This window comes from Schistocerca piceifrons, chromosome 2 (genome assembly GCF_021461385.2).
Source record: "Schistocerca piceifrons isolate TAMUIC-IGC-003096 chromosome 2, iqSchPice1.1, whole genome shotgun sequence".
Lineage (NCBI taxonomy): Eukaryota > Metazoa > Arthropoda > Insecta > Orthoptera > Acrididae > Schistocerca > Schistocerca piceifrons.
Genome location: NC_060139.1, coordinates 176730764 through 176742789, shown reverse-complemented (window position 1 = coordinate 176742789; position 12026 = coordinate 176730764). Strand labels below are relative to the sequence as shown.

General features: G+C 40.3%; 1 protein-coding gene across 1 annotated transcript in view; it reads left to right on the top strand.

The window, feature by feature from the left end:
* LOC124776602 (tetratricopeptide repeat protein 39C-like) overlaps positions 1 to 12026 on the top strand; it is an 80108-nt gene that overhangs the window by 45033 nt on the left and 23049 nt on the right. Inside the window, exon 7 of the mRNA XM_047251672.1 lies at positions 7630 to 7828. Within this exon, the coding sequence (XP_047107628.1) occupies positions 7630 to 7828 (199 nt within the window). The remainder of the gene's footprint in view (positions 1 to 7629; positions 7829 to 12026) is intronic.

Below are 12026 nucleotides of genomic sequence, written 5' to 3'. Positions count from 1 at the left end.
TAACCCCCAATCAACCAACCAACCATTTGCAGAAGGTGCATAGCAGTATTGACTGTTTGGGGGCGACTGAAAATCCTCAATAATGACATTTATAATCAAACAAAAATTGAGGTTGTTGTGGATATCATTAAATCTTGCTTCATTGTTCTTCTTGCTGTGGTCTTCAGTCCAGAGACTGATTGGATGCAGCTCTCCATGCTACTTCATCCTGTACCAGCTTCTTCATCTTCAAGTAACTACTGCAATCTAAATCCTTCTGAATCTGCTTAGTGTATTCATCTCCTGGTCTCCCCCAACGATATTCACCCTCCACATTTCCGTCCAGTACTAACTTGGTGATCCGTGGATGTCTCAGAATGTGACCTACCAACTGATCCCTTCTTCTAGTCAAGTTGTGCCACAAATTCCTCTTCTCCCAGATTCTGTTCAGTACCTCCTTATTATTTACGTGATCTAGCCGTCTAATCTTCAGCATTCTTCTGTTGCACCACACTTCAAAAACTTCTATTCTCTTCTTGTCTACACTGTTTCATTTCCATACGTGGCTACACTCCATGCCGATACTTTCAGAAAGTGATTCCTGACACTTAAATCTATACTCAATGTTAACAAATTTCTCTTCTTCAGAAACACTTTCCTTGCCATAGCCAGTCTACATTTTGTATCCTCTCTGCTTTGACCATCATCAGTTATTTTGCTCCCCAAACAGCAAAACTCATCTGCAACTTAAAGTATCTCATTTCCTAATTTAATTCTTTTAGCATCACCTGATTTAATTTGACTGCATTCCATTATTCTTGTTATACTCTTGTCGATGTTCATCTTATATCCTCCTTTCGAGACACTGTCCATTCCATTCAACTGCTCTTACAAGTCCTTTGCTGTCTCTGGCAGAATTACAATGTCATTGGCAAACCTCAAAGTTTTTATTTCTTCTCCATGGATTTTAATACCTACTCCAAATTTTTCCTTTGTTTCCTTCATTGCTTTCTCAGTATCCAGATTGAATAACATCTGAGATACGCTCCAACCCTGTCTCACTCTGTCTGCCACTGCTTCCCTTTCATGCCCCTTGACTCTTACAACTACCATCTGGTTTCTCTACAAATTGTAAATAGCATTTCACTCCCTGTATTTTACCCCTATTATCCTCAGAATTTGAAAGAAAGTATTTCAGTCACCATTGTCAAAAGCTTTCTCTAAGTCTACAAATGCTAGAAACATAAGTTTGCCTTTCCTTACTCTGTCTTCTAAGATAAGTTGTAGGATCAGTATAGCCTCGTGTGTTCGAACATTTCTATGGAATCCAAACTTACCTTCCTCAAGGTCAGCTTCTACCAGTTTTTCCATTCGTCTGTAAAGAATTCATGTCAGTATTTTGCAGCCCTGACTTATTAAACTGAAAGTTTGGTAATTTTCACACCTGTCAACACCTGCTTTCTTTGGGATTTGAATTATTATATTCTTCTTGAAGTCTGTGGGTATTTCACCTGTCTCAAATGTCTTGCTCACCAGATGGTGGAGTATTGTTGTGGCTGGCTCCCGAGGCTACCAGTAGTTATAATGGAATGTTGTCTATTCCTGGAGCCTTGTTTCGATGTAGGTCTTTCAGTGTTGTGTCAGATTCTTCTCGCAATATCATATCTCCAGTTTCATCTACATCCTCTTCCATTTCCATAATATTGTCCTCAAGAACATCGCCCTTGTATAGACTGTCTATATACTCCTTCCACCTTTCTGCTTTCCCTTCTTTGCTTAGAACTGGGTTTCCATCTGAGCTCTTGATATTCATACAAGTGGTTCTCTTATCTCCAAAGGTCTCTTTAATTTTCCTGTAGGCAGTATCTATCTTACCCCTAGAGATATGCACCTCTAAATCCTTACATTAGTCCTCTAGCCATCCCTGCTTAGCCATTTTGCACCTCCTGTCGATCTCATTTTTTTGTATTCCTTTTCGCCTGTTTCATTTTCTGCATTTTTATATTTTCTCCTATCGTCAATTAAATTCAATATCTCTTCTGTTACCCAAGGATTTCTACTAGCTCTCGCCTTTTTACCTTCGTGATTCTTTGCTGTCTTCACTAGTTTATCATTATAAATGCATTGCCTCTTCATAAAGGCAAAAAGACTTTTGAAGCAAATTTGACAAGAGACTAATTAATTGGACACTGAATAATCATCTCTGAGTTAATGATTTGTGTGTGTGTGTGTGTGATGTGATGCGATGTGATGTTTCTGTATTTATGTTCAAAAGTGGTATCAAAATATAGTGACTTTTCTTAACAGCTGCCACTGATTTTTCTTCAAGTATTTAACAGCTGTCCACTGTACAAGCTCAAATTTTCTGCCTAATATACAAATAACAGAGGGAGGTAACTGTGGGTGGATGTAAAGCATTGTGAAGTGTTTCTGTATTGTTCATATTATTAATGAGTGGTGGGAGAGTGTGATGTGTTACACACTGTATGGGTCAACATTATGTTCTAGTGAGCAAGCATCTGTAAACAATATTCTTTGTCTTGCTGTAATACAGTGTAAGTACATTTCAAACTGAACTTATAATTTGTCACACTATCGAATGTACTATAGGATCTCTCCTTTCCCTGTTGGCTGCAGTCCACAACACTGTGCAGAAAATTATTTTATTATAATTATTATTTTTATTTGAAGAAATGGGGTTGCTTCATGGATACCGCAATAGTTCACACACTGGGTTGACATATGGCTAGATGGAGCACTTGTTGTATTCTAACCAGATTAGATTTTCATGTTTATTCATCATCATTGTGTATGGATTTTGAAATTACTCTATAATATATTGTCACAGAAGAGGCTGAGTGGCGCGGTCACCGTGGTGTGGTGGTTGTGATGCTGGACTGTTGCATGAGTTCAAAACTCACCTTGACTGTAAAATTTTAATTTCTATATTCGATTCGAATACATTCTAGAAGTATCCACAAATGTCAAGAATCATTGTACTGGAATGTTCTGTAACTGTATATATACTGTATGTGTTCTGGCCGGAGGCAGTTCACTCCGCACTCTTGTATGTGCAAGTGCTGAATAAACCTTCATTAAGTGAAGTTAGTGTTCGCCATTCATTGAATTACACCTTCTTCTATGTGAAATTATTCTGGTGGAGGCGCTTGGTATTGGAACTTCTGATAGCGCACATTATCAATGGCACAGTGGCTCCCATCAGGCCGCGACAGAACCAATGTTTACATGGCGAGAAACCCAAGTTCGAGCCATATTCAACAGACTGCAATCTATCAGAGACAAAAGAAGAAGAGGACGTTATGATGACAACTGTGTGCCACCACATGAGACATCCGTTCGGGCTCCCTGGTAATGATGGCCATGATCCAAACAAGTGGCTGAAAGTATAAGAGTGTATAGCCAAATTTAACAAATGGGATGACACCTTGTGTTTGGCTAATGTATTTTTCTGCTTGGAGGGCACTACCAAGCAATGGTATGAGAACAACGAGGAGAAGTTCACAAACTGGGAAGTATCCCAGGCAGAATTGCGCAAGTATTTTGGCGACACACGACAACAGAAGTGCAAGACTGAAGATAAATTAAAGTGCAGGGCACAGCATCCAGGAAAAACTACAGCATCCTACATTCAAGATGTCTTGGAGCTGTGTAAAATAGTGGATCCTAAAATGGAGGAGGAAGATAAGGTTGCACATCTCATGAAGGGTGTTGCTGAGGACATGCATCAAGCCCTACTTCTGAAGGAGACTACTTCATAAAATGGTGCCAGTATATCAGGACAATGCATCAAAAAAGAATTACACACAAGAAGTTTGAACGGCTTCCAACCATCATATCAATGTCTCTGATGGAGGAAGAAACTAATTTCACAAGTGTTCATCATCAGATGGTGAGAGAGGAAGTTCAGAAGGCACTTGGATTGCATGGCAAGCAAAAATCTGAGACGCTTCAAGAGGTCATAATGGAGAAAGTGGAACACACATTGAACCCAATCTCTCGTCCTTCATTTTCCTTTAAAACAATGAAAAAGTCGAGACTCAGGCAGAGTTACGTTCCTACAATGCCATATGAGTAACCTGTTTTGGCACCAAGGAAGACTGATGTCTGGAGGACCCAGGATAACCAACCAGTATGTTTCCACTGCGGACAACCGTGACATGTGGTGCATTATGTCAATATCCTCATGGATGGCCGACCAACCCAAGCTCTTGTGGACTCTGGAGCATCATATTCAGTTATTTCGGAGAAGTACCATCACCAGTTGCAGAAAACTGTATTCGTCATCGACAACAAGACATGTCTACTGGAGGTGGCTAATGGGAAATACGTAAAACCCACAGGAAGATGTATCATTCGTGTTGGTATAAGTGGCCATACACAGCCCTTAGAATTCATCATCTTACAAGAGTGTAGTCATGACATCATTCTCAGATGGGACATTTTGAAAGCTTCTCAGGCAATTGTAGAGTGTGGTCGCTTGAAGATTATGCTAGACAAGACGAGTTAGTGTGGACAGGAAGATGCGCATCAGAGTGTGTGTAGACTGTGTGCTGGATGAAGTGATGATTCCTGCAGTCAGTGCCAGAAAGGTAACTGCCATGTGTCATGCCATGCATCAACCCATGGATCTTGTAGTGGAATGTAAGAGAACCATACCACTGCAGAATAACTTCATTGTCCCAGCCTCTGTCATCTCGTTTAAGAACGGATTTGGTGAATTGTGGATAGTTATCTGTCGCTGAGAACTGCAGATCCTTCCAAGATGCATGTGCGTAGCAAACACTGAGCCATTAATTGAAGAACAGCTGCGCGTCATAGAAACCTCCCATGCCGAGTCTGTGGGCGAAATTAGCACTACCACTATGAGACAAGATCTTCTAGCTCGACTATCACAAGATCTCACTAAGGAACAACAGAAGCAGCTACCTGCCATTCTTCAAAAGTTTTCTGAATGCTTCAATCCTGAATTCTTCAATCCATGGGTGAAGAGCAAATTAGACAAATCGACAGTGAAGCACCAGATTAGCACTGGAGACCATCAACCAATAAGCCAGAGAGCATACAGTGTGTCAGCAACAGAACGTCAAATAATTTGCGATGAGGTAGAGAAAATGATTAAGAATGACATCATTCAGCCTTCACAGAGCCCATTGGTCATCACCAGTGGTTCTCATCAGGAAGAAGGATGGCAGTTGCCGCTTTTGTGTTGATTACAGGAAGCTTAATAAGATAACTAAAAAGGGCGTTTACCCTCTTCCACAAATTGACAATACACTAGATTGTCTGAAGGGTGCTAAGTTTTTCTGAACCATGGACATGTACTCGGGATAGTAGCAAATCGAAGTAGATGAGGCTGATCGTGAGAAAACTGCATTCATCACCCCTGAGGGCCTGTATGAGTTTAAGGTAATGTCGTTTGGTTTGTGTAATGCACCAGCAACTTTTGAATGGATGATGGATAATCTTCTAAGTCACCTGAAGTGGACGATGTGTCTTTGCTATTTAGATGACATTATAGTGTTCTCAGACACATTTGATGAGCATATAAAAAGACTGAGGGCTGTTCTTAAGTGTCTCCAACAAGGTGGACTGAAACTTAATCCAACAAACAGTCTCTTTGGAGCAAAAGAAATCAAAATACCTGGACACTTTGTGTCAAACAAAGGTGTGCAGCCAGACCCAGAAAATGTGAGATCTATAATGGAATTTCCTATTCCTAAAAGTGTTAGAGATGTGAGAAGCTTCCTCAGATTATGTTCTCATTACCGTTGTTTTATCAAAGACTTTTGTATCAAAGGCAGGCCACTCCAAGAGTTGTTAAAAGCTGATGCTAAGTTTATCTGGGGTGGTGCTCAACAAGATTCTTTAGCCGAAATGCCTTTCCAGCGTGTTGGGATTGACCACCTCAGATGATTTCCAATGTCTACTAGTGGCAATACATGGATTATTGTTTGCACTGATTATCTGACACGCTATGCCATTACAAAAGCCGTGAAAGTGGCAAAAGCATCCGAGGTAGCCAAATTCATCATAGAAGACATTGTATTAAAATACGGTGCCCCAAGGTCATTAATTACAGATCAAAAGAAAGTTTTTCAATCGAATTGTGACAGAGATAAACCATGGGTGCAACTTTACTCATCACATGATGACTGCCTAACATCCGCAAACTAAAGGGCTTACCAAACACCTTAATAAGACCTTGGCTGACATGTAATCAGTGTTCGTCAATGTTGAGCAGAGCAACTGGAATGAGGTGCTACCTTTCGTGATGTTTGCCTATAACACCACCAAACAAAACACCACAGGATACACCCTCTTTCCTTGTGCATGGACGTGAGGTGACTACAATCATGGACACTGTGTTTCCGTTACATCCTAATGACATGAATGACAACTATATCGCCAGGTGTTTACCAGAGCTGAGGAAACTCGGCAATTACCTAGACTCCGCACGCTGTAGGCTCAAGAAAACAATAGCCGAAGGTATGATGCGAGCCACCACCCTGTTGTCTACCAGCCTGGTGACCTCATCTGGGGCTCTTCACTATAGTTCGGAAGGTTGGTCTCTCTGAGAAGCTCCTCAGGCGCTACTTTGGACCTTATAAAGTTGTAAGACAATTGTCTGATGTTACTTATGAAGTTGAAGATTTTGACCCAGACACAAGATGACGAAAGATCAGAGATACGGTCCACCCTTCGAATGAAGCCCTATAAGGATTCTGCAACCCGGCGTAAATTCGGAGCTCCAACGACAGGCAACAAGCAGAAAGGTGATGAAGAGCGTAGCGGCAAAAGAAGTTCTAAGAAGATCACCACCAGGGCGAGCATCAGTCATTGGGAGTTGGAGTATGCAGGACCGATGACTTGTTCCCAGACTAGGAGGATGTAACACCGAGACACTGTTCTCTTAAGGAGGGAGCAATGTCGCAGAAGAGGCTGAGTGGTGCTGTCACCGTGGTGTGGTGGTTGTGATTGTGGACTGTTGCATGGAGGGTTGTGAGTTCAAAACTCACCTTGACTGTAAAATTTTAATTTCTGGAAGTATCCACAAATGTCAAGAATCATTGTACTGGAATGTTCTGTAACTGTATGTGCTCTGGCTGGAGGCAGTTCACTCCACGCTCTTGTATGTGCCAAGTGCTGAATAAACCTTCCTTAAGTGAAATTAGTGTTCGTCATTCATCGAATTACACCTTCCTCTACGTGACAATATATAGATATGCTTACAGAATACAAAATGGAAATACTTGAAATGTGGGTAGAAAAAGTAAGAAATAATTGATAGAATTGAATGGGAAAGCCAATAGACACTAATTATATTGTAGTTACTTTAAATTATGAGTATATTTGTAGTAATAGACCTTTTAGGTATCCATTTGGCATCATCTACTTTAACTTCTTATTAGGGAATAATTATTATTTTTATTCACTACATTATTAAGTTACTGGATGCAATGAATATGTCAGAAATCATGATTTTGAACATGATAACTTTGTGAATACATAATGGAAATGTCAATGCAAGATCCTTTTTCAGTCTTGATTGGGAAATACTCTCTAATAGCTATTTGGTAATCCAAAATCAAGCCCTATTTAAAGGTACATGGCCTATTTTTCTTTCAACAGTCAAATATTGATGGAGCTCTTGAAGCCTATCAAGCTGCAGTTACGAGATCACCCCAGCGAGAAATACAGCTTCTCTGCCTGCATGAAGTGGGCTGGTGTCACCTGATACAGCTGGACTGGAATAATGCCCATCGCTGCTTCATGCAATTGAAAACACGGTCTCGCTGGTCTAAAAGCTTCTACACATACCTTGCAGCAGGTAACACACAGGCCATAGGGTATGGGTATTTAGTAGCATTTTGTAAATGAATATTATGTTAACATTTGTTTGAAGAACATATTTTTGTTAAATCTTGTATATTTGAGCATGAAATTTTCTGGAAAGGCCTTAGAGCCAAAGCTGTCCCAGCCATTACAAAAGTCGCACAACTGCCTAATGTCACAAAAAATTGTCACCACTCCACAAACTCTGTCATTTTGATTCAACTGAACTGAAGTAAAAGGCAGCAGACAATTGCTGTAATAAATTTTTTGTGTGGCTCAATGACCTTGTACAAGTTGTTCAGTTGGTTGCCACTTTGGAATCTTGTGTGTCCCTACCTACCCCAGTAATCCTAATAGGTAAAAGTGACCTATAGTTTCACTTGGAATCCAAACCACATTTCGGGTAAATCTTCATGTCACAAAGAGGTGAAGGCTAAGTTAAAGGCAGATTGGAAAATTTCTGTTGTTCACCTGGGATTCAATCCCGCAACCTCTTGGTTTCCATGTGCATGATTTATTGTTAGACCAACAGGCCTGACAACAGTTGTTGCCAGTTTAGTCTCTCAGTACAGTGCTGTGTGCTTTCACAACTCTTCTGTAGGCGTCTGCCTGATACTGTTGTTGACTATAACAATTATCCACTTGAACTTATTAATATTAAATATTTTTCCATTGTCCTCATGTTTTTCCTTGCGTGTTTATCCATCTGTAGTCAACGCCATCTGGTGTAGTGTAATGTTACACTGCTGCCTATTACAGTGATGTAGATTGGGATAATGCACCTTTTACTCCCATTTTATTCCTTGTATCTTTTTCTCCTCTCCTCTCTCTTATATATACATTTAGTGTAGTTTGTTGCTAATTCCCTCTATGGCTTTCTGATTTTGTTTTCCTGCTTGTGGTTTAAAACCCAATCATTTAAGTCACTTCAGAATGGTCTGGCCTCGGCAGCCAGAGACTGTGGTCATATGTGTGTGTGAGTTGCGTTTGCCTGAATGTGTTGTGTGTTCGTTGTCTAGTTTTGATGAAGGCCTTTTTGGCCAAAAGCTCCCTTGTTTGTTGTGCCTATATGTGACGCAGCATCTCCACTATATGGTGAGTGGCAGTCTGTCCTCTCATAATATTGTCATTATTCCATCCTGGATTTTCCAATGTTTACATTGGAATAGGACTGATATAGAATTACATTTTTGTCTTTAGATAGGTGGCTCGGTAAATCTATGGGTAGTTTCTGGGCTAAAATACAAAGTTACAGGACTGAACTACCAGTTTGTAAAAGGATTTTTTCTGTTACCATTCCTTCCACCTCTTACAATGACTTGTGTATATGAAAAATGCCAAGCTGTATAACAGTTCAGTGCCTGTTAAACCAGCTAGGTAAATCAGTTCAAAAGTCAGAAGAAGGTAAGGGCATACATCCTCCAAGAGAATCACAGTACTGCAGTGTTCTCACCATCCCTCAGTTTAATGGCAGATTTACCTTCTTTTCAGGCACAAAAGTGAATTGCTCTCCAGACAAAATCCCACCCTTCTTGTCCAAGTGTTCTTTGTGATATCAGTTGTGAACTGCAATGTGTATCAGATGAAGTACTTTTTATTCTTAGCTATTGTTTATCCTGTTAATTTCTAAGAGTTTTGCTTTTGTGAGATTAATGTGTAGACCAGAATGCTTGCTTGCCAAGTTCCTCAATACGTTTTCCGCAGATATATGTGGCATCTGCATGTTTCAGATGATTTAGTTTGTTTCGTCCTGTGGTGAGTTCATAATTATTTCAGTTACTCTCCTAAATGCATGTTCTAAAATGACTTTGATTAAGGTAGCCTTGATTACTTGGGTGTTAAATTTTTTGCCTCATTTATTAAATTTAACTTTTGCCTTGCTATTTTAGATATCCTATGCTTTGTTAAGATAGTATACTTTGTCAATATTTGTAGTTATTTTAAGTATTTCTGTACAGTATTATGAAACTGAGAACTGAAGACCCTTCAGTAGTGTATATAAGGCATTTAAGAACAAAAAGTGATCAATAAATCACAGGTTATTGACCACTGTGGTCTGGTGTTGAATGTAATGTATGTTTATTTCTGCTCAAGAGAAGCAGCAGGAACCTCAGCTTTCCCTTATTGTTGATAAAATAAATGATCAAACCATGTTTGAGAGTAGAGCATTGGATTCTTTAATGTTGAAATAGTGAACTTCTTTCTACCCAAGGTTAAGGTGAGGGAAGCCAGGCAGATAAAGACTTGGAAACATGGATCAGCATAGGAGACCAAGACACTGGCTATTGATAAAGTACATAACATTTTCATATGTTATATGTAAACCTGATTTAATAGAAAAAACAGTAAAACTATTTATGTGGACGGAAAACAAAAATACTGACTGTATTGATGACAAAAATGTCTCCTTCTCAAAAGAGCAACTACTAAATCAGGCCTGACAGACACTAGATTAAAAGTACAGTTTAATCTTAAACTTTTCAGTTTTTGTTTGTTTTGTTCAGCTAAAAAAAGGAAAGGGAAGAAGGGAAAGGAAGGAAATGCACTATTAACAAATTTTACAAAATGCCAAAAAACCTCCGGTTTCAATCAAAATTGACATTTGGATTTGTCAGCCTTGCTGCAGTAGTTCTTGCTTTGACGGCTCGTTAGTAGATGCTCCTATTTTGATGACAGGTTAACAGTATAAAATATTTGCTTTGGTAATGGAAAGTCCTTGGTGGAATATAAATAATTTAGGAAGTGATGGTCACAACTCACTGAATAACTGAGGTCTGAGTAGTCAATAGGCTCATGCACAAGACTGAGAACATTGCTAGTTTTAAGATGAATCCTTCTTTAGAGCTGTAGAGTACACATACACATTTGTAGAAACATCTGTGTGATTACATAGTACCAGCACTGCAGCTTGTCTAGGATAAGGGTTTCTCTAACATGAGTTGGATGAAGGGAGGAAGAAGGCAGGGATTAGGAGGCGGGTTGGGTAAGGGTGGCTGACAGCTGGAAGGAAGGCATCGCGTCCATGGGACAAAAATGTGGCACTGGTGAGCTCATTCTGGCTACAGGCTGGGGAAAATATTGCATAGCAAAAAATGATGTGGCGGAGTGGATTGGGAGGAGATACACACACTTCGCCAAGACTTCAATTACATGTCATCACCCTTGAAAATGAGTAACACCTTACCCACGATCCTTCTCACCTCTCCCAATGTGGTATTCTGTGACCCTATCTAAGTAATATCCTAGTCCAGCCTTATACCAAACTTATTCCGATTCCTGTGCCACATGGTTTGCATCCCTGTGGATGGCCGAGGTGCAAGACTAGTCTCATATACCCATCTAGCATGTCCTTCTCCAGTCCACCAGCTCTGTTGTAATATCTGCACAGCATTTCTTGTAGGCATGACCACCAACCAGCTCTCCACCTGAATAAATGGCTACTCCCAAACTGTTTCCTTCATCAGAGTTGATTACTCAACCACAAAGCACATTGCTGAGCACAGTATGATCTGTTTCAATGGCTGTCTCAAAACCCCATCCCCTGCCAACATCAGCTTCAATAAATTGCATTGATGGGAATTGTCCTTGGAACATATCCTTTGACCCTGTAATCCTCCTGACCTCAATCACCCCTACCCAACTCTTGCCCACTAATCATAACTTCACTCATCCTGCACTCCAACCATTCTTTCCACAGGCTGCCTCATTATCTGTTCTATCTCCACTTACCAGTCTACTACTCCATGTCATTGTGCACTGCACGTTACTCTCTTGACACTGGACCAGAGCAAACTAACCAGTGCCACATCGCTGTTATGTGCACCTGTTGCCTCTCCTACCTAGCCATCAGCCACTATTCCCCAACTGTCTCTACCACTCCCTGCCTACTTTCTCCCCTTATTCACTCCACCCGAAATGCCCTCACACCTGTCGAGCTGCACTGCAGGCACAATGTAGTCAGCCAGGATGTGGGTATGTGTTTGGAAGGGGGAGGGGGGGAAGGGGCACCCACCTTTTGACCTATACAACTCAGTACCTAAACTGTTCAATGAGTTTTTACCTTTACTCCTTAAACATTTCATTTTGATTTTTCATTCCATTTCCTTACGTAGTTTTCTCATGTATTTTTTATATCTTTGAATGCATTACATGTGAGAAAAAGTCTCCATCTTTCAAGTTTTCTCTGTTTATAG